Source organism: Acipenser ruthenus, chromosome 25, assembly GCF_902713425.1.
Source record: "Acipenser ruthenus chromosome 25, fAciRut3.2 maternal haplotype, whole genome shotgun sequence".
NCBI lineage: Eukaryota > Metazoa > Chordata > Actinopteri > Acipenseriformes > Acipenseridae > Acipenser > Acipenser ruthenus.
In genome coordinates, this window is record NC_081213.1 from 17,594,377 (window position 1) to 17,617,954 (window position 23,578).

At 39.8% G+C, this 23,578-nt stretch overlaps 2 protein-coding genes across 3 annotated transcripts; one reads left to right on the forward strand and one right to left on the reverse strand.

The window, feature by feature from the left end:
• Nucleotides 1-1,538: 1,538 nt before the first annotated feature.
• Nucleotides 1,539-11,456, forward strand: LOC131701486 (zinc finger protein ZXDC-like). The gene is made up of 10 exons (XM_058999455.1): nucleotides 1,539-3,635; nucleotides 4,339-4,491; nucleotides 5,140-5,218; nucleotides 5,654-5,784; nucleotides 6,419-6,589; nucleotides 7,182-7,852; nucleotides 8,424-8,508; nucleotides 9,089-9,261; nucleotides 9,614-9,694; nucleotides 10,178-11,456. Exons 1-10 carry the CDS (start codon nucleotides 1,586-1,588, stop codon nucleotides 10,262-10,264), a joined length of 3,681 nt encoding a protein of 1,226 aa, XP_058855438.1. The 5' UTR covers nucleotides 1,539-1,585; the 3' UTR covers nucleotides 10,265-11,456.
• Nucleotides 11,457-11,495: 39 nt separating this feature from the next.
• LOC117413585 (cilia- and flagella-associated protein 100-like) lies at nucleotides 11,496-21,651 on the reverse strand. 2 transcript variants are annotated; one of them, XM_058999456.1, is made up of 16 exons: nucleotides 21,488-21,651; nucleotides 19,647-19,727; nucleotides 18,786-18,872; nucleotides 18,513-18,610; nucleotides 18,191-18,359; nucleotides 18,047-18,114; nucleotides 17,788-17,951; nucleotides 17,478-17,558; nucleotides 16,830-16,978; nucleotides 16,462-16,540; nucleotides 16,208-16,265; nucleotides 15,528-15,679; nucleotides 14,136-14,271; nucleotides 13,744-13,946; nucleotides 13,079-13,172; nucleotides 11,496-12,126 (listed from the first exon to the last, which is right to left on the reverse strand). In XM_058999456.1, exons 2-16 carry the CDS (start codon nucleotides 19,711-19,713, stop codon nucleotides 12,013-12,015), a joined length of 1,719 nt encoding a protein of 572 aa, XP_058855439.1. In that variant the 5' UTR covers nucleotides 19,714-19,727; nucleotides 21,488-21,651; the 3' UTR covers nucleotides 11,496-12,012. The 2 variants fall into 2 exon arrangements, with proteins under 2 accessions (XP_058855439.1, XP_058855440.1); XM_058999457.1 differs by lacking the exon at nucleotides 21,488-21,651 and having other exon boundaries at nucleotides 18,513-18,605; nucleotides 19,647-19,665.
• Nucleotides 21,652-23,578: the final 1,927 nt, after the last annotated feature.

The window sequence follows — 23,578 nt, forward strand, 5'->3', positions numbered from 1 at the left end:
ACTGTGTGCAAGTGTACCTAGAAGAATTGATGCTGTTTTGAAGGCAAAGGGTGGTCACACCAAATATCAATTTGATGTAGATTTTTCTTCTGTTCACTCACTTTGCATTTTGTTAATTGATAAATATAAACTATTGACATGTCTATTTTTGAAAGCATTCTTAGTTTACAGCATTTTTTCACACCTGCCTAAAACTTTTGCACAGTACTGTATATATATATATATATATATATATATATATATATATATATATATATATATATATATATAATATCCTGCCCTGCCTGTAATAAATACAAAATAATGCTGAATCAATATCCCCAAATGTAGATCACTTACAGTTGGGTACAAAATTACATTAAACAAAATTAAAATAACAGCTGTATATGCTGCCTGTAAAATCTTATCAATAGAACAAAAACATAATTTTAAAATAAAAAAGGACAACTTATTTTTTCCTTTGGTTTTATTTATTTATGTATTTTACTTCCCTGTGCTACAGCAGTTTTCAAGTGACATTCATAACCTCCTGCTGCTGAAGGTACAGCAGTATCGTAATAGTGTCTGTTTAGTTCATGTTACAGAATAGAAATAATGTGTGAAGGACGGGGGAAGACTGTGCACCTGCAAACAAACTGGCCAGCCAATCAGGTCTGGTTTTGCAGTTTTCGTGTTTTTCATAATTCCGGTATTACATAATGTAATTCAGTCAATGCATCTCTTTACTTGGCTTCTAGCACCATCGTGTGGCCACTGCTGGATTTTTTTTTCACATTTTATTTGTGTACAGTCATCACTGGGACACAACTTCTGTTATAAAAGTTTACCATGGCATTATTTCCATGCTTTTCCCAGCATGTACCAGATTTTTTTTGAAGAAGTCAACTGCTTAATGCTTGACTTATTTTCAGGCCAGCAAAACAATTAGAGAGCTCGGTAGGTGTAGCACCAAATGATGGGCAAGCCGATTCTCGGAACCTCACACAGGAAATACCCGGGCTTTGTAGGCCCTGGCACCTAATACCTGCTCCTGTGGGCCCTGTTTGTCTGGAGGAAGCAGTCACCATGACAACATTTCAGAGGCACAGAAACCCTTAGACACTCTCCTGCACCAGTTCAGCATGTCTCACTTACAGGAACTACTTTATGTTCAGGGTTGTTTTGTAGTTCCCTAGGTTTGTAGCTCTCGGGTCTATTTTCCTTGCCTTGATATTGACCCACCCTGTCATATGGATGATAAAGGTGTAGCAACATTTTGTGAATCATATGGAAAGCATGATAAAGTAGGGTGAACATATGCACAGTGGGAGAATGTGTTGACTTACTATTATTATTTTGACTCAGTATAAGTTACCAAGTTTTGAAAACCAGGCCCTTAAGGCATGTTAAACATGGGGATGTTGGCTTTAATTTGAGCTAATGATGACATATCTTGCAGTAATACGGTAATACAGTAATTCAACACTCCACTTTGAAATCCATGCCGTGGTTTGCCTGTAACACAAGCGAAGTTACCACAAGGAGGCTCTTATTGCATTCTTGGAAGGGGCGGGTCTTTGTGTGTTCCTGCTACAGGGATACCAAGATGGAAATTCAGGGGCTTTTTGCAGCCCAAAACATACAACATCAACAACATGGCGCCACTTGTCGGACAGAGCATCCTCAGCACAATTCAGTGGCCGACAAAGTCGGCCAACCTAAATTGTACGAAACTGAAGCGGCCCGGGCGACTAAACCGGATCTATGCGGTCAAGAGTACAATAGCAAACGAGCCAGGCCGTCTCCATTTCGCTTACTGTCAGAAAATGGCAGTGGCAGTGTCGCTAGTCACAAAAACAGCGGTGTTAGCAACACATCGATGCCGAGTTTTGCGGCGATTGGGCTCCGTAACGTGAATAGTGTGTCTGTTGTCGGTGCCAAAGATCAAGGTGGACGGGAAACGGGATCGAAGGGCGATTTTGAAAGCGACGAAAGCGGGTTGCACTCGGCATTTCCTGTCTTCCTTATAGAGCGCAGACATCGAGAGCAACAACAGCAACTGCAGCTTCAACTACAGCTGCAAGATGGCGCCTTCCCGCAGAGCACACAGGATGGGGAGCATGCAGCAGTTTTGAATCTCAAAAGCAAGGAAAACGAAGGATTTTACGTGGTTTTCAATATTGTTCGGGAGGGGGAATCCAATTGCAAGGAAGCTGTGTTAGCCGGTGGAGATGCAAGGGAGTATAACGCAGTTGACCATGGCAACATCAAAAAGCCCAAAGACGCCATAATGGAACCACATATTTTAAACTCGGAGGAAAAAGTGCCAACTCTAGTTAACGCCAGGAAAGCTTTCTCCTCCGCCAGTGTATCATGCAGCAACTTGGAAGGCGAGAGTGAGCAAGTGGATCGTGAGACCGCAGCGACTCCAGGTCTAACGAAACAGGCGTGTTTCACTGCCAATTGCGAATCGGTTGAAAACAATAATATGATTCCTGTTACCGAGTTTAATAATGACAATAGCGATGTGTACCATGCCCCGGACAAGAACATAAACAGAAACCCCATTGACAACATGGTCGAACTCCAGCAGAAGCTAAACAGGACCCGTGGTCTAAGTTTCGAAACCCCTACTTCCTCTGAAACCATTCAAATAAATAACCATCAAGCATGTATTGAAAACAGCCTGGATGCCAGCTTGTCTGAAACTACCAGTCAGAATAACGGTGGTGGTAATTCGTCTGGCGAGACGTTTTCAGGTACCATAACAATAAACAACCAGAGTGTCCTAGTTACCATAGAGAACGGGGTTTTAACCCTGGCAGCGCCGCTGGGTAATAACAATCAGAAGGAAGACGCAGTTGCTGCGTTAAAAGAACATCTCGGGGTGAAAGATAATCGAGAAATCGTCCTGATAAACTGTGAGAGTGCCTCCAAAACAACGACCGAGAAAAGTGTCAACAAAATCAGCAAGTGTAGTGCAGCTAGCGGCTCATCTGGGCAGACAGAGGAAGCTTACCCCGGACTGCGATTGAGTGATTCTGGATTACATCTGAACAAGGATTTGTCTTTCACAGACCCCAGTTCCAATATGGATTTAGGTGCATATAACAAAGACCCAGAAGATGGTGGCCTGTGTTTAGACGCGGCGGATATTGTTTGCCCAGAGTCCAGAGATGGGCAACCAAGTAGTTTTATTATCACAGACGGTGGGGAGCTCCAAATGAAGCTGGACGATGGTATAGCAATGATGTCTAAGAGGGGAGTTATGGTTTTGTACCACTGCTCCCAGGTTGACTGTAACGAAACCTTTGACACAAAACACAAACTGAAGATACATTTGCTGTCTCACACCGAGGACCAGAGGCCCTTTAAGTGCACTGTGGAAGGTTGTGGGTGGTCCTTCACGACGTCTTACAAACTCAAGCGGCATCTGCAGTCCCACGACAAAGTGCGACCCTTTGCCTGCGAGTGGGAGAACTGCGGGAGAAAGTTCACAACCGTTTACAATTTGAAAGCCCATATTAAAGCCCACGAGCAGGAGAATACATTTGTGTGCGGCGTCTGCAGCGAACGCTTTCGCACGGTGACCAAGCTGAACATTCACCAGAGAACTCATTTTGAACCTGAGCGGCCGTTTAAGTGTGAATTTCCAAGTAAGTTAAGTATATTTAGGGAATGTGAACACACTGGACTGTGAACAAGCCCTGCTTTTTTGATAAACGTTATTCATGTTTTTGTACAGTAATAGTTTTCCAAGAGTAAGTTGCATATTGCACAATATATGTAATCCGTTTTTGAATTGTAAATGTACATGCAGTATCACCACAAGGCACTTTGACATAATTACACTTTTGATTTGATGCACTACTAGGTAACAAGCCATGTCAGTAGGCTGCATTAAAGCTAGTGATAACTAATGCTTTTAAATCAGTTTCTTCTTTCCTTAACACTGGCAACATACCAGTCGTGCCTTTTGTGAAATTGGGGATATTTGGAGAATTTTGTTCCCAAAAACCATTGTCTTTGTAAAGCCTGAATTGCTCTTCCTGGGACACTTCTACTAACTATGTCTGACACTTGCATGGGGGGAAAAAAATCAAGAAAAGAACAAAGATCTGGAGCTACAGGAATGAAGAACAAGCCTAGAGGTTTAGAGCTGCTTTACTGGTTCCTCCTAATGCTGGATTGGCAGTTTCTGAAGACCACAAACACATTTTACTTGTGACTTCAGCCCAGATTATTAACCCATAAACACATTTACATACAGTAACAGCTGCATGTTTTGTGGAGTTTATGCCACACTTGACCTTTCTGCTAATCTGTCATTTCGTAACGGGTGTTTGCAATGTTTTTCAGGTTGTGAAAAGACTTTCATTACCTTCAGTGCGTTGTTTTCTCACAATCGCGCACACTTCCGGGAAACAGACCAGTTCTCCTGTTCCTACCCAGCTTGTGACAAGCGGTATGACAAAGCCTGCCGTCTGAAAATTCACATGAGGAGCCACACAGGTACAGTAAGTTCCTTTACTCCTCTATGCATTTAGTGATTTACAGGAATACTGTACATTTCCTGGTAATGCCTAACTGAATAGGTTCACATGTATCATTTAATGGAGATATCTACTCCAGTAAGAAGGTACATATCAAGGAAACTTTGATTTGGATATGGTATAATGAACTGGGCATGGAGCATATCCAGCCCATATTGTCTGTGACAAGACCCACTGACATTTTGCCCTAATGTCTGAATATTCCCAGAACATAAAGCTAATTTCTCTGTGAAATATTGTAACAATTCTTCACAAAGCATCTCTTTTCTCTACAAAGGTGAAAAATAATAGTAGTAAATCAGACTTCACTTTGTACACTAGATGGGTATATTCAGGCTTGATTTTTAGTGGGCACAACCAGCTACAATTCTTTTGTCCATTTAAAAAAAAAACAAAAAAAAAAAAAACTGTGCATCACAATTGCACTGCTGCCAAAAGTGCATTTAATTTTGAAATAGCATTGAAATAAATGAAACTATAACTTTCAGTACATAGTAGTTACTGTTTAACAATGTACTGTATCATTGTAAAACCTAAGCGAAATATCAAATGTATTCTTTGAACTTCCTCATAGCCCCTGTGCTGCAGTTTGTATTTCTAATTTCAGGTGAAAGACCTTTCATCTGTGACTTTGAAGGCTGTGGATGGACCTTTACCAGCATGTCGAAGTTGCTGAGACACAAAAGGTTTGTACACAGTCATTAAACCCGGGATATAGTGCCCGAACGGTTATGACATTCTTTACCACAAGTTATTGAGTGTATCAGAATCTGGATTATACGTCTAAATGCAGCTAAAATAAATACTGAACAAATTCAAGCTGAAAAAGCTATTGCATGGGACGTGTATTAACCTTAGCTTTAATCACGTCAGACTCTCTGCTAGGAAAAGCAGGCAAGTCTGTATTTGCCTTTTTCACTCTCTCTGCTGTACAAATCAGCATTCCAAACGTGTTGCAGAACTTAACAGTGATATGCAGTCAAAATGTTGCTTAAGAAAGCCAGACATGTTCTGACATGAATTGGTAGTGGCATTAATGTCCAGGAGTGGACTGATCTGGGTTTTAGTATTTGCATTTGGGGGGTCAGGGCACTGTGGGAACTGCTTTTTTGTTCCTGCAGGAAGCATGATGATGACCGCCGGTTCACCTGTAAGGAAGAGGGCTGTGGGAAGTCATTCACCAGAGCAGAACACCTGAAGGGACACAGCATCACTCACCTGGGAACAAAGCCCTTTGAATGTAGCGTGGAAGGTATCTCTTCTCAGGTTCCTGATAGACTTTTATCCTGCCTTTCTTTTTTATCCAAACCAACCCCTAATTTAGGGCTTCCTAACTCTGGTCCTGGGGATCCCATGTGACCACCTGGTTTTCATTCCAACTGAACTCTCAGTTACTTAACTAAACCATTAATTTGCTTTAACATTTAATAAGTAACTTGAACACTAACTTTTTAGGAGTTGAGAACAATAAAAAAAGGTCTAATTAAGCAAATTATTAGTTCAATTAAGGATCTAGTTCAAGGTATATAGCCGATATACAGCAAGAAAATGATCAATCTAATGTGAAAGTAAGTAAAAGGTGTGGAAGTAATTAAAAGGTGTGCAAGAACACACCAGGCTCTAATGTGAATTAAGTGCAAAGGCAAAACACATTTTCAGACAAATAAAATATTTGAAATGGTAATAGACTGACAATTTTAACTGCTCCTTCCTGCAAAAAAGTTACTTCTTGCTAGTCCTAGTACACTTGCACTTGCTTATAAATTAAAATAAATTTCACTTGTAAGTGTAAATCTATGGGCCTGGCTTTGTGGAGCAGGGAAACCACGTCATTTACAGATGTACAATATTAATTGTATTGTGGTCTGTGCTGCTGCCATTCCCAGGTTGCTGCGCTAAATTCTCTGCAAGGAGCAGCCTGTACATCCATTCCAAAAAACACCTGCAGGACGGGGAGACGTTAAAAAGTCACTGCCCCATTTCCAGCTGCAACAAGCAGTTCACCTCCAAAAGCAGCATGAAGACTCACATGGTGAAGCATCACAACTTCAGTCCTGGTAAATTTAAGCTTGATTTTACGTTAGCTTTGTTGAATCACTTCTTTCATATGTATATATGTAGATGTCTTAGCACAGTTCGTAGTAGCAACTTGATGAAGTTTCACTGGAAGATCAGGACTAGGATGGGCTGACCTGCCTCCTTAAAGGAGTGCTTACTGAGGTTGTAAGATTAATTTACTTGCCTTTTTAACACTAGCAGTATTATCATTTGTCCCCAGCTTTTCTTCTCTTTTTGGTTCTTTGCTTGTATTTTTATACCTGCATTTCATAGGCAACACTGGATGAAGTTGCTATTATATCGTAGTCTAGCTGCAATAGTGTGGATATCCTGAATTTTTTTGTAACTTAAATTAAGGATATGCAAACCATTGCAAAACCAAAATGATCTTGGCTCTATAAAAGGGGGACCAGTAATAATGCTAATAAAACTGACTTGAGGCTGAATGGTAAGCTTGCATTACCAATGCTTATGCTATCCCTATTTGTGCCCTGTTTCACTGATTACCACAACTCATGTCTATTGTATTTATTTACAAATAAGCCAGTATAAGAATCATGACCCTATTTGCTCTTCCCATTGTCATTCTAGATCTCCTGAGCCAGCTGGAGATAACCAGCTCCTTAACCCCCAGCAACGAACTGACAAGCTCGGGCCAGGGAGACCTCGGCAACATAGACATCACTTCTCTCTTTTCCAGTGTGCCCGCCAGCACCCCGGGCATCGCCATGGACATGTCCCTGGTAAACTCTGGCATCCTGACCATCGATGCTGCCTCAGTTGGGGCCACCCTTGGGGGAGGTATCTCTGTCAACAACAGTTCCCTAACCCAGACCGTAGATCCGCTAATCCTGGCAGCGGGCACAGATGTCACCCATGGCCTCGATAGCTCCTTGACACTGGGCACCAACAGCGCAGTTCTGCAGCAAGGGACTCTGAACCTGGACGATGTGCAGACTGTCAACCCTGAAGCCCTGGGTTCACTGGCTGCCCTCTCCATGAGGACCCCCAGCCAGGACCCCCTGCACGGGCTGACCATCGACACAGCCACTCTAACCCCCTCCAGCAGCCTGGGGGCTAGCCATGTCCCCGAACTCCTGACTCCCACCAAGGTGGAACGCTCCCTGCTGGCCAGCTCGGACGTGATCGGGCAGCAGGAGGGCAGCAAGGTGGTGACGCAGTTTGTCTTCTCCAGCCCGACGGGCAGCTACAGCGCACAGAAAGAACTGGAGCTCAACACTGTCTCCGGCTGCTCCTTTCTGGTAGGTGATGTTGGGTCTTAAGGATATACTTTTACACAGGGAGAAACATCAGAACATATCCCCCATAATATCCATATTCAAAATCTACCCCCTTTAAGACCTCTGTACTGTTTACTTTTGTATCTGTACGGGTTTCTTGGAAGCATTGAGACAGTTACACAGAAAACTTACACAAAACTGTTCTACAAAGTGTTTCTGGAAATGTCTTTGAATACCTACTACGAAAAAATTGACTTTAGTACTCAAGAGTGAGTTCAGGTCTTATTAATTGACAAAGGTTGGTGACATTGGGGGAGAGAAACTATCATTGTTAGTATATGTAAAGGATGCAGAACATTTTGTGAAATGCTGAGGTGGTCAAGTGGTGAGACCTCTTTAGCACATTTGTGCACTGCTCTAGAGGGTTAAGACTAGCGTGTGCTAGCCATAATAGCTCGTGTAGGTGGATCCTTATTAATGTGAACTAGTGTGAAAGCAGCTTTGTTGCTAATAATGGAGCAGTCCTGTATTACACAACAAGTTTCAATTGCATGCTAAGCTGTTTAGTAAAATGTGATTTGTATTCCCTTAGGAGAGTGGAGGCTCAGCCAGGACGGACTATAGAGCCATCCAGCTTGCCAAGAAGAAAAAGAAGCAGAAAGGGTCCAGCAGTCCAGGTAATAGTCTTCAGAAACTCAAAGTTAAATCAACGCAGAAAGAGTTCTGTAACACTGCTGCTGTTGCTTGTTTAACTTCAGGCAAGCTTGGTCTGTTTATACACTGCAACAGTATTTGATAGTGTGTAATAGTGTGCTTTAGAAAGGGGTGTAATGGAGGAGCCCATCTGTACTGGCACACACTTGTATTTTAAGTGTCATTCTTTGATAGAACTCCCCAGGACTGTTTTTCTTCTGAACAGCTTGTTATATTGACATGAATATGTATATACAGCTTCATAATGGAGGATGGACATATCGAGGACCGTTCCAGATGACAAACTGTTTCCCCCCAAAACACCCCCACAACCCACCCATTATTAATGGATCATTTGTAAGCGGATGTTGGTGTGTGTTAGGCGAAAGTCCTTCTAGTATGTTTAGACATTGGAGGCATGTGTTTTTGTAAAACAGTGTTTGCTTTCAGTGTTACTAGTGGTAAAAGTCAGCTTTATAAATTAAGCAGGTCTCTGTATTCATAGTATTCGTATTCGGGTATGAGCAGGTGAGTGATTTTAAGCTGTTTAAAAACTTACCATAGGAGGTTCCAGTTCAAACCAGAGGAAAACTAAAATCATCAAAGGAAACTGCGCCCCAGCAGCCACGACCAACCCCAGCAGCAGGTTCAGTGGAGGGGTGGTGTCCCCAAACAGCGGGCTGACTATGAGAGACCCGGCCACTGGAGCACAGTATGTCCAGATACAGTTGTTACAGGTGAGGAGAAAGAGACAAGAAGAAAATACACTTATTCTTAATATAATTTGGAAGGTTACCATTTCATCTTGGTTTGTACATTGAAGCAAATACCTTAAAGATCTCTCTCCTGTATTTTTTCAGTCAGGAATAACATTTTAACAGTAAAAACTAAGTGTGGTGGTTTTGGCTACTGTTTATTTGTGTACTGTAGTTTCTTTTGATGGTGCTCAGTTAGAAAAGATAATCCGTAATAGAATAAGCAGTTTAAATGTCCCAGTACACCGGCAGTTTATTAATGCTGCTTGTCAGTGGTGTGCTTTGAGGACAGCTGTATTGATCCTGTCTGGTTGTGCTTCTCTCTTTCTACCAGGATGATTCCCCAGGGGATGGAGACCTGGCTTTCCAGCTCAGCTCCCAGTCCTCAAGCACCCTGCCAGTTAACATCCTTCAGGTAACCAGGCAGCGGACAACACTGCCTCAGCACATTACACACTACAGTGTTAGTAAACGTAGGTTTGAAACTTATAGTTGACTCGCTGCAGTGAGAAAGTGGGGTCCAAGCTTAACGGATTGAAGCCAATGTGGCATTTTCAATTAACCTATTTTGGATTGTTTTTTGTTTTATTTTATTTTAAGCATTGAAACTTTATTTGCAGCCATTAAAAACAATGGATTTCTAAAGTTAGGTAGGTAGGAGAATTTTATATATTGAAAACTGGAAACTGGAAAAACCTGTTTGTCCATTTGTAATTGACAACTTCAGGTCACAACAGATTTTCGATTGGAAATCGAGTGGCAAGCATAGACCACTGGTCTACATCCAGTATGACAACAAAAATCCAGACTGGATGTTTGGTCTTGCATTTTAAGCAGTCAACACAATCCTGCTGTTATGGTTTTCTCATCCTAAATCCAATATTCTTCCTTTACTCAGGAACCTCACACATCAACTGAAGACGATGCCGGATCCGATAACTCCCAGTTCACCGGAAGCACAATAAACCTCCAAGATCTAGAATAACCCGCCTCTCTCGCGTGAAAGTAGACTATTTTTGTGTGTTGACAACAAAATGTTGAATTTGGAATTGTCTCTTAAAAGACTGCACATTTTCACATACAAAGTTTTTATATTTGGAAAATGAACCTGTTGGTAACTGCTACTGAGGATTCAACAGGATCCATTATGTAATCGAAAACTAGGTTTGAAGAAAACCTGTAAGGGTTGGAAACTACCTGAAACATGGAATAGAATACCAATTTGCTGCTTTCCTTCAGAAAACAGAGGCTTACAACAGAAACACAAAATCAGTTCTGCCTTGTATAGAATGAGTTTAAAATGTACTTGTAGGCCTGACCGGAATGGTACATTGCTTATTAGATACGGCTTATCCATTGTTTTATCTGTTAAATATTATATCTGTTGCTTTTTTATTATGAATTTGTTCAGGCAAGATGTTTACTGTGTATTTTCTTCACTGCTCGTATCCGACCTGCAAATATAGAACAAAATGATTTTTATATTTAATTGTGTGTTATTTATTTGTTTTGTAAAAAAAAGATTAACAAAGATATTATTTGAAAGTGTTTTGTAATGCAGTGGAGATGCAGTATCCCCTTTCAGTGTTTTTGGTTTCGATTCTTGGTTCCACAAATGCCTTCAGATTGAAATACCACAACTGTTTATGTAATTAAAATAGGGCAGGTCTTTCTGTATTTGTCTGCAAAACATATCTGACAGCCCCATTTAGAGTATTTAGATCCGTTGCTGTTTAGATCAATTGAATAGAGTCAGGTTAGCATAAAAGAAAATATCAGTAATGTGAATTATTTGTATGTGTACGACTTATCTTTGACATTTAGTTTTGTTGCATAAGGTGGACTAAGGCTTGTAAGATATAGTGAATGTAAGTGTAATTCTGTTTGGTGGGGGATAGGTATAGGTTTGCTTTTTTCTAGTTCTGTGTAAAATGTCTGAATATTGCTCCCATATGTATTCATTCAAGCACTTTTAACATGTAATGCCTTTCATTTGACTTTATCAAAACAGGAAAAAGGACACTGCATCTTTTACTATTTGAGAATTACTTTTGTTGCTGTGCCAAAGTGTACCTCATTTGAATATCTAATGAATGTAATAAGGCGGCTATGGATCGAAATTAATTGAATTACATTTAATGGAGTATGATCTACATTAAAAAAAAAAAAAAAAAATACATATATTCTTCTGTCTTATTTTAACATACAATGAGGTCTTCAAAAACAATTGCAAACGCAGCATTACTGCAGGTGGGAATTAACTTAATTGAAAGTGTTTTATACTTTACAAAAGCCCACTAGTATTTAAAGTATGCAATCTGGAAGAGCCAGAAAAACTGGGGTAGGGTTAGTTCACTGCAAGTGGATAGGAAACCATCCTGAAGAATGAAAATGAATAAATCTGGCTATTTCGTATTGGCATGATGCATCCCTCCACAAAATATATACTATAAAAACTCACAAAATTGTAATTGATTGAAATGTAAATACAGCACTGAACAAAGTTTTGCAAGCAAGTTACCAGTTATTGAAAGTAAACTTGATCATCTTTATTTACACTTTTCCTTACAATGACATGATTCAGTTGATTTATTTTTGTCTTCTACATTACATAAGATTGTTAGAACCTAATTGTTTTTCCGAGGACATGATTGAAAATCTTCATGTGAAACAAAGAAATACTGAAAAAGAATGCACTTTATCTTTTGTGTGATTCAACTGTCAGGACCTTTTTTAGGTGAAGAAGTAAATCTGTTCCTCTTTCTCCCTGTTGGTGATTTCCTGGTTCTTATCTTCCTTCTGTTTGATGACAGGGGGTTGTGAACGGTATACCAGCTTTTTACCTGTCTAAATGTAAAATAAGAGGGAGGGATGAAAAACACAGGTCAGTGGGTTATAAATACAAATGAAGTATCATGAAAAATGTGTCCACACCATGTACAATAGAATAGCATAACACATTACCAGGTCTTAACAAATTTGGAAGTATGATTCCCAAGATACATCTTTCAATCCTTTTCCTAGGCAATGCTTTCTTTCTGTTAGTTACAGCCTTGTTTTCTTGTGTAATTAAGCATATCTATCTATCTTTCTAATTAATTTACTTGGATTTTCTGTGCAATATATATGGAATAAAGTGCAGGGCAGCAGTGTGGAGTAGTGGTTAGGTCTCTGGACTCTTGACCGGAGGGTTGTGGGTTCAATTCCTGGTAGGGGACACTGCTGCTGTACCCTTGAGCAAGGTACTTTACCTAGATTGCTCCAGTAAAAACCCAACTGTATAAATGGGTAATTGTATGTAAAAAATAATGTGATATCTTGTAATAATTGTAAGTCGCCCTGGATAAGGGCGTCCGCTAAGAAATAAATAATAATAATAATAATAATAAAAAATTAAGCAGAGTTTGAACTGAACCATCATGTAATGCAAGTTATATCATTTGCATCTAATTTAAGTGTGCAATGCAAGTTTCTTTCAGGGCTGTATTATAACTGCAAAATAAATTAATGGCTATCCGTGGTCCGATTTGGCTGAAAGAGTCCTGTAGTAATATCCAGATCTTTCTGGTTTAGATTTCGTTGTGTTCTTCAATTCCTATTCTTGAATGTCTGAAAAATTGGCTTTTGCAACCAAGAATTAGTGGAATTTTGTTTTCCATGCTAGTTTCAGGCTGGAAATTGAAAGCCAAGGCAGGGCTTCAGCTTTTTGGGTTATCAAAAGGTTAACACGTCCTAAAGCACTAGGTCGGACTTGAATACATTTGTTATCCATGTATAAAGAGTATACTATCAAGCTTACTGTTTTCTTGATGTCGGCTTGGGATCTCTGCAGTGCTTTGCGCAGTCTCTCCTCTTGATGCTGCTTCTGCAGTTTCATTTTTTCTTCCCTATTCCTGAGAAATCAATAAAAAAACATCATTGGGCTGCTTGCATTTGCACAACAAGTGACAGCTTTTTTGCTATAGTTTATATTTGTAAGACGTACTGGATTGTGTGTTGAAAGTGCACCTTGAGTGTGGAGAAGCATTTATATATTTGATCTTCCTTTTAATGATTAGTAATTGGCTTACAATCAATTTTCTTAGTGCCTAATATTGGTGTTATTGTTCTGAAGATTTCTGATGCCCTTATCACATCCTGTGTTGAAGATCAAGCCACTGCTCAAGCAGTTAGTGAGTCACAAGCAGTTTGAGCTTCCTAAAGCTATAGTGTGGTTCTGCAAAAAAACAAACTAAAAAAAAAAAAGCAAAGGATAAAATGATCTCCAGTATAAGAGTACAAGTGATACCGTTACAAATCCTAGTAAGACATTGATTTAAAATATAACTGCATTTAAACATGCAATTTCTCAAATCATTTTATAATTTCTGCAGGACTGCTGATTGCAAGAGCGTAGCAATTCTGATTCTGGACTGGGCCCTGAAGCGATCTGCTCAAAATCAAAACGGGGCCAGACAGACCCACCTGATGCGGCGCTCCTTCTCCTTGGCCTTCTCAGCCACCTGCACTTTTTCCCGGGGGACCATCTCAATATTCTCGAAGAGCTCCTCCAGGCGGTTCTCGATGGCGGTGAGCATCAACAGGGTGCTCAGGTTGGCATTGTTCTGGCCGATGCAGGCCCGGTACACATCCTCCACCTTCTTACTTATTGAGTCCATCATCTCGTCCTGTAGGGCAAGTCAAACATCATTGCCATCAACCAGTGCAGCCAAATCATACTGTGTGCTGTGGCAATAACATGCGCCGTTCTGCCAACGCATTGAAACCGGTCAGAAACTGAATTTTAAAACCTTGGTTAATACTGAGAAGGAGAAAAAGGAGGATGCTGATAATGAAATAGCTGAGTAAATCAATACCTGATCTTCTGTCTTGAACTGTCCAAAGGAGAACACTCGGGCCTTGAGCTCCAGCTCTGCTGCCCTTTCCGTCTCCCTGTTGATGGTAAACTGCAGCATATCCACCTGCTGTTTCAGAGTATCTGTTTCATGATCCCTTTAGAATTGGAAAACACAGGGCTTTAAAAACATCTATATACTCCGCTATGAATTATAATAGCACATCCATGTGGATAATTCCAGAGAGCAGCAATTTACTGGACTTTTATTGGTTTAACTTTTTTGACAGAAACTTTGGGGGGAGTATCTTCTGGGGCACCAGCGCTCACATAGGTCATCCAGCAGTGATGCGGGTAGCCATGTTGTGAAGGTCTTGGAATTTGTGGACTGTGTATTGTCTGGAGCGGTGCATGCAGCACTAGTAGCCATCTTAAGAAGGTTTCTAGAAGATAATGTAATGTAATATCTCATGCTGGCACCCTGGATTATTTTGAGTAATAAGAGTGTTTTTTTATTGGGAGTTTAATTGCAAACAGGATATTAGTTTTCTTATTTGAAATTAGGGGTCACTTATTTTGGAGTAAATCTGGTATATACAATCCCAGACAAGGTTTCTAGCAAACAGATTAAGTAGTATCAGTTGATTGGATTTGAAGTGGACTTCTTATTTTTTTTGGACCAGCTTAAGCAGCTTCTCATCCAGCACCAAGTCTCCTGAACCAGAACAACCAGCTGAAAACCAGCAAAACCACCAGCGCTGACCAGCATGCACCAGTGATGGTCATTCCTGCTGGACATTTAGAATAGCATCCCATAACAAATACTTATCAAACCCAGTGGTTTCCACTATATAATCCCAGATATACTTTTCTTCACATAGCGACATAAGTGCGTACAAGTTTATGGAATTATTTTGTTAATAGTCCTATTGTACTTCTATCCTGGAATTTCTTAAAATACATGTAGTCATTATATATATCTCAAATGTGTAGCTTTGAAAGAAACACGTTTTAGAAAACGTGTATTTTAATTTTAAAACATGTCTGTTTGCAAGCCATGCTTTTAGACCCACCACTTGAAGGGCTTCTTTCCTTTTCAATAACCAATCAGCTGCTTCCTCTACTGACTGACATGCTTTCTGCCAGTAACACGCAGTAACCCAGAAGACACTGCTTGGGTGAAATGAAGGAACATGACTTCCTGTGAGACAAGGCAGGCAGACTGAGAACTGTCTCTTACCTAGTCTAGTGTTTTAAAATTATAATACATGTAGCTAACGGGACTTACAGAATTATTTTGTTAGCTACAATTACTTTAACTGGGTAAGTCATTAAATGTCAATTTTAAATGATGTGTTTTAACCTGTGTCCCTAGTGCCATCAGGACAGAAGAAAGTAAATTACAAACACCCACATCTTTTGCTTTGTGGTGGCCATGGTCTGCTTGAACTCCTCCAGTGTCTCTTCTGTCTCCTGGGAGTTCTGGATCAGGGAGAGGTTCTGTTCCTCCAGCTCGATCAGGATATCCAGTAGCTGCTGGGGATCCGTGAAGTACAACTCTGGCTCCTGGGTGACGGGTAACATACGTTCACAAACAACTGCACTCTTACGACTTGATGTTCAACAATAAAGCAAAGGGTCTGCCCTAAGGGGCAACAATTGCAGATACAATGGTATAAGCAGAATACTGTTTTACTACAGTAGTAACATTGTCATATGTTTACTTGAAATATCAGTATTACTGTAATACACTGGTACCACATGTATGATACAGTATCAGGATCATGAGCAATGTTTATTGTAAATGTCCAATCATAATAATAATTCTAACTTGGTTAATTTGGAAACAAATCGTATGTATAAAAGCTTTGCAGATTGGTATATTGTAGCAGCACTGATATTATATTGCATTCAGGCTCATTTCTATACAGGCGTTTTACAGAACCGTATTGTAATCTGCTTTGCCAATGCTTGATATCTCATAAAGGTTTTGCTTTGTGTCTGCAGTGAAGAACACTGTCTTTGTATAACAGTGGAGACATTACATCATGCTGTTCTGTGATGCAAAGGTATTGACAGAAACTGAAAACTGACCTCGTCACAATCCGAGCAGGTCTCTTGCATATCTTCCATCTGAGACGGCTCTAAACTCCTGCAGTGGATGAAAAGATTGTCTTCGTGGTTACAAGAGTATAATGTTGCATCAAATAGCACTGTTCTATAAGCTTTGATACTTTCCCTTTATCACATATGCAGCCATTCAGAGCAGTTCCATTGCTTCAACACAGTGATCCTCTCTCTCTCTCTCTCTCTCTCTCTCTCTGATCTGTTATCTGTTTTGAACTCACGATTTCCTGATCCCTTGTGCTTTCATGATGGATTCTTTCCTCCCCTGCATCTCTGTGCTGGAAGGCCTGCCCTCGGTTTCTGGAAGAGAGCACAGGAGAATTAAGATCACCTGTCCAGGGTCTTCTAGTTGTCTTTAACATATTAAGTCCACACCCAATCTACATTTCCTTTTCTGGCATTTTTTCTTTGTAATTTGGCACACACATTAATATACACTGACTGGCCACTTTTACTACTTGTCAAACGGATTGCATTTGGCCTCGCTCTGGTGTGGGGCATGTTCTCCTGGTGTACTATGGGTCCACTACATTTTCAGTATCTATCAGACATATAAATTGTGGGCAAACCGGGTTCAGCTGCTACTTACTTGTTGGTGACACTTGTGATTTCTCATCTTTCTTGGCCTTCCTTTGCTTCGCCTCGTACTCTTCTCGCCATTCTTTGGGCGAGAGCTTCATGAGGAAATCCTTATAAGTCATGTACTCCTTCAGGATCTCCTCTAACTTGGAAATCTCACTAGAGCATGGAGGAGCAGAGATAAGACATGGTTTTGATAGAGAGGACCAGCGAGCTGTGTATTTATTTTGTTTTTTCTTCTCTGTATGTCTCATTTACCTTTTTTACAATACCTTCAAAACAGGAATCCAGAATACCAAAACTGCACATGGGTTCCTTTAAAACCACAGTGTCTAATGCATATCAGCAGTGTCCTGTATAAAGGCTGGTTTTGGAAGATAGATATATGAGGACTGCAGATTGAAGACATTTTATTGTTGATGCTTAGTTCTGGATGTTATGTCAAAGGTTAGCATGCCAAGATTACTGAAACCACGGTGATAATCCAATAAGTTAAACATGTATACTATTGCTGTTGACAACCGTTTGATATTGTGTGTCTATTGCAGAAATATTGTGTCCCGGAAGGAAGGCAAAATGAGATCCCAAGAACCAGGACGATCCAGGGAAAGCCGGTGGCCACTACAAGTATATTGTTTCTGCTTTTTTTATCTTTTACCTTTTTAACCCCATCAGTTTTGTGGATATTCTTTTTATTTCAGCCACCTTCTCCAGTTTCACTTTTGTTTCTAGTTCAGCGCTGTAAAAAATGCAACACAATGGAAGTTATTCAAATATAGTCTATACAGGATATATTCCTAATAATATTTATTAGGAATCTGTTATTTCTAATTATTTGAGGGTATTGTAGGCGCAAATACCTGGATTAGAATGACCCAGGCTATGCACCAAGTAAATTAGTTATTCATTATTATTAACAAACACTGATCTGTAAATTGTGGTTTCATGTCTTATTAAAGTCTAATTACATTTTTATGGCTTCCACAGAGTTCTTGTCGTTCTCCTTCAGGAAGGCGTCAAACATGGTGGCGTCTTCCTCCAGATACTGCTCAGCCTTCTCCAGCTTGCGCTCCTCAGCGATCGCCATCTCATCCAGCTTGCACATCTCATCTCGCTTCACTGCCAGGGAGTACTGTCAGGGCAGCAGGGCACACACACCAGCCACGTGTTTGTTTATTTATAATAATCATACAGGAAAGAAATAAAAAACTGAAAAAATATTCTCACCTGCAGTAAAAACATCTGCCTTTTCCTGGATATAAATTCGTTGATGCTTTCTTTTTCTATATGGCAACCTGAAACAGAATAAATAAATAAAATGCCGCCTATGTCCTCTAGCATCTCCCAGTTTGAAAAGCACACTATACTAACCCTTAGTCATAGACAGTTTCCATGAAGCTTGTTCATCGTCACTCCCACCCTTCGCACCCTCCTCTTTCCCCTCCTTCATCAGATCTCTTATCTTTGTCCTCTTAGCATTCACACGGCCAGCATAGGTTGTTTTCTCGTGGATTTTTAGATTCCTCTCCTGCTCACGCTCCTAGAAGGGTAAAAACTCCACGATTACAGACTTGTCATGAACCAATGATTGGAAACATTATATCGTTAGTGTTTGTAGCTCATAAAATAAGGATTAGGAATGTGAGGTTAGTTAAGCAACGGTGTATTTGAAAATAGTTCACGTTAGGCTTACCAGCTTCTTGCGCTCTCTCTCCTTGTTCCTCAAGAGGAAGATATCCTGATCTGGAGGAACTTTGAAGGGGTTTCTGTTGGCTTCGTTATCTACCTGCTCTATAAAACACAAAGAGAGCCTTGAATACCCACTCCCAGTACCAACGAGACACATAAATACTGCCATATACGTATAGAATTCTGTGCAGACCCTTCAAATGTCCCACATGTTACCAAATTCCAAGTGACAGCAATGAAATCAATGACTGACAAACAATTGAAGGGATTATATTACCTGAAACAACAGATTTCGTCCCGGCGCCAGACTTTGAAGAGTGGACTGGGGACGGTAGACTTGATTTCAGTGATGTGCTTCGAACCTCTATAGAAAATGATAAATCAGAAGTACACACAAACTATATAACCGTGCATATATGTTAGGAAATATAGTAAGCCCCAGTGAGCATATGGCTCAAGTGCATTTTACCTGTCTCTCTTCTTCAGGGAAAGCAGGAATATAGGTACCAGAATGCAATGTGACGCGTGTTAAAAATTTTGACATGTTCTAATGTTTTGCAAATAAGGTAAACTGTTTGATTCACTGTATAGTATATATGGCCTAGAGCAGTTGGCCATAAAGTGAGTCAAAGGCAGCAGCTATTTATCAGTTTAATTAAAACCATGTAAATGGCTGCATGTGGTTATTATATGGCATGTGGAATCACTGTATAGTTTGGATCAACAAACTAAAGGATCCTGCCCCTGAACTGAATGGCAGATTTGGTTGAAGCCAGACTCAGAGCTGAAGCAACACATAACTGACTTTCAGGATCTTGAAAAAGGAAAGATCAAAAACACTTGTCATTTAATAACTATAACTACAGGTAGAATCGAATGTACTTGGAGACATCACTCTCCTTCGCTTGTAGAAAGTCCTCGACTCTGACTTGATCCACTTCAAAGACTATGGTAGTTCCATAAAGGTGAAACAACTTCTATAGTAAATATTTCATTTTGGCAAAATTTCTATCTTGCAGACCCTGATGCTTAATGGCTGGGACAGAGACCAAACATTTAACTTCCTCAGTGTTGTATGTGAAAAATACATCAACCTTTTTTGGGGAAAAAATACTATTGTGCTTCTCAGGATACTCACTCGAAACCTTCCCTGAGGCTATTGTTTTTGGGGTCACTGAGGACCGTGCCAGTGTTGAGGATGACATCACAGAGGGGATACCTTAGGAACAGAAACAGAGGGTGTGATTTTTATTATCAATAGGAGATCAATGGCACAGGTATCTGTTCCTTTTTTATTTATTTTTTTTGTACGTCTTTCTATTTTTAAAAGGTGTTCTACAGTTCAGAAGGATGGCTGGTTTGTTTACAGCGTGGCCAGAAAGCTTGAAGGACAGAGGAAACGTGTGCCTCTCGGATTGACTTGAAAGAAATTTGAAATCAGACTTGTTCATTTTCATCCACAGCCGACTGAGCCCAAATCTATTTCAACTGGGACTCAGTCAGCCCCAGTTAAGATTGTGGGCTGGCAGAACTCGATCTCGCAAACTCACACTGATGGTGGAAGTTATCTAATGGGGGATCTTTGACTTGTGTAATGTCCAGTTGCAGATTGGATTACAGACTTCTGCTGTGTAAATAGTGTGTGGGAATGTAAGATTGGCAGAGACGGGGTTAAATCTCCCTGCCAGCAAACACAAGTGTGGCCATTCCCCAGTTTGTATGTTGGAGGAGCTTGGGGACAAGTGTTTGTATTGTTTTGCAATGTGGTAGTGAAGGCTAATGCCCAGCCTACAAGTGTGCTGTTCTTTTGTTTAAACCTTTTATTTTGGCCCTCATGCCATGTTTTGTTTGTTCCTGTTTGTTTTTGTGTTTATTAAACGTGCGCATACGCACTCAAACTGCATCTTTCTGTATCTAGGTCTAATTCCTGCCGGTAACATCTGGGGCTGTGACGCTACCCTGTCACAAGACTGCAGAAGAATCAAGGCTGCAGCCACAGTCTGATACTGGAACAAGATGAGATTTCAGTTTTACAGTTTCATGGTGCAGATGGAAATGTGACAGTGGGTACGTTAACTCAGAGGCTCAGAGCGAGAACCTTTCTGATCACTCAGATCACGGATGAAATCTGCTCTGAGCTGCTCAGGGAGTGGAACTGAGCATGCCGTTAAGTGGGTTCTTTCACTGAGCTGCTCTGAGAGGCTCACTTACTTAACGTGCCCTTTGTGCCTGCAGCTTAATCACCATAATAATGTAAACAAAGTGGCAAGCAAACGGAGCACTTAGAATATTCAGTTATGGAAACATGACCTTTCACCAAGGAATCATTTTACTGTACAGCTGAACATGATTGTGGGTAAACTGCAGCATTAAAATAGTCTTCACTTTATTATACCTATATCCCCACCAAATCTATAAATATCATCTTATAGATGTACAATGGAGATGTAGGTCAATCACTGTGACCTAGTTATTCATCCAATCAGGACAAGGGATTTCCAGCCCATCAATATAATAGCTCAACCAGTTATTCCAAACAGCAATGCTTGGGCACTCAAAGGGTGCATCGCTGTTTATATCTGTATCCTTGGAGTCAGAATGCTGTGACCTTGTATTTTTCTTAGTGATGTAACTGAATGATGTGACGTCATACGTTTCATCTCAGTTTATAAATCTAAAAGTGACTTCTCTGTGCTGCAAAGTGAGGTCATCAAATAGACAAAACCCAACTATACAACCTGAAGGTCACAACTGCGCATCTTTTGAATTATTAATGCATAGAAAAATAGCATATTATATATAATGCTAACATTGGAAATACAATGTATACAATAATGTACTATTGTGTTCAGTGGACGCTACTAAAACTACGTATTATCTTGTTCGTAACACACGCGCGCCTCTATCTTATTAAAGTTAAACCAATACCGGTTTAAGTTTTATTTTTTGTTTTTCTTATTTACAGTATAATTAACTTACCTTACTTTGCCACTTTCTCGGTATGAACAAATTTAATCAAAATCCTTGGTAAAAGAAAGGCAGATAAAGCTGTGGCAAATGCATTTTTAGAGAGACATTAATTTAAATTTCATGCGCTACCAGACTTGCTCCAGTGCAATTTTTTTCACGACAATGGAACCCGATTAAAGTTCTCATTGTTTACGTTTCCTTGGAAACATGGGGCTTCGGTTGCCACAGTAATCTGACGTCACAATTACAATTATTCAAATGATTAATTTTCGCGGGGGAAAGTGGTGTGTAGGATTTTATCATGTCGGTGCTGCTTTATGATCCAACAATAAATACTTTTCAGTTAACATTAAGAATAATTGAGTAATTGCAAACGTATAATTCATACAGTAGCAATATATTTATTGTATACGGGCCAATTTGCATAATGCTTAGGTCTTACATACATGCTAACATTCCCAATATGGTCGGGACAGACCCGATTTCCCAGCAAATGTCCCTCGTCCCGATGCATAGGAAGAAAGTCCCGATATTTACCCATAGAGAGAAAAAAAAAAAAAATCTGCACAGTAGAGTTAGTGAAAACCACACGCTATGCTCTTCGTGCGGCTGACACATCTGCTTAAAAACATATTTAAAATAAACTAATGTGTGATCAATGCAAGCCTTGTGACAAGTATATTTCTACCAATATGGCAAAATATACATTAACGTTTTCTACAGGGTTCAGTTTTTCTCAAATCAAACATTATAGTTACCAGTAATATAGAGCGTCATTGTTCCATTCTTAACACGCTATTCGTTTATAAGTAGCGTACAATTATATTACAATATAATCTTGTTAATAGTCTAGTTTTTGCATTTACTGGTATCATTGCCTAATTGTTGTTTTCAGGAACATACTGTTTGCTTGATCATTCATAACTTAACAGATGTAAGTATAACCGCACTGGTGTTGTACCTCTGCATATCGAGATACCGCTGATCACAGCCACAAGATGTCGACATTTTGCATAAGCGTCTATTTCCTTTTAAACACCAGCGCAGAACTAGAACCGACTATTTATATGCCAATTGTCCTGCTCAGGACTGTCACCCACAGACAGCTGGTTTTGGTATTGGTTTGTTTAAGGGCGCAGATAACTTTAATACTTTTTTTTTTTTTTTTTTGTATTTTTATGAAAGAAGATAAAAGGCAAACTATTAATACATAAACTAGTGAACTCTGTGCTATTGTGCATATCACATTTAAAGTTTAAAGGTATGAATATAGGCATGAGGTTAGATTTCAAAATATTTAATACTATAAAGCCACACCGCATGTTTTTATTAGGGATTGAACGTGATCTTGGATTAAGATTTAGCTCATGCACTACCGATAATTGCCAGATGATGTCAGAGAAGAGCCGTATTTGTTGTAAAACAGCTTTTATATGGCTGGGGCCACCTTTACAGTCTGCTGCAACACGATGTAGTCATATTTAATGACCAATACGCAGACCACGCCAATGGTTTGGCACCCCCTAAGTAAAAGGGGGTACAAACAAAGAATGGCCATTAATCAATTTAAAAGAAAAAACGGTTAAATATATTAACCATCTATTTCTTCTTATAGAGAACCCCTTGGTAATTTAACTTTATTTTTAATACCAAAAAGTGTTTTCTCTTGAGAAATAAGCTGTCACATTGAGTAAGCACACTGTTGTAATAAACTGAGTATTGCATTGCTGTTCCTATGCTTTGGGGTTGTTGACTGTGTTTGGCAACTGTTTTTGCAAATGCAACTGTGACCTCCACTGCTTATTTCAAAACTGAGCACTGACTGGGAATAACACATCGATGAAGGCATTAGCCAAAATTTTGATCTGCTTGTTTTACCTCACAATTCAAGCTTGGGTTTAAGTTGCAGTGGCATTAAAAAAAAAAAAAAAACACGGTTTAAAAGTTTAGCGACATAATGCATTTAAATAAAATGAGACACGTCACTTACAGAAGTCTAATTCACAGTGGATCTCTAGAGTTAATGTCAATGCAAAACTAGCATGTTAGGTTTACATGCACATGCACACTCCTTCATTTAAATTTCCACCTTAGCTTTCC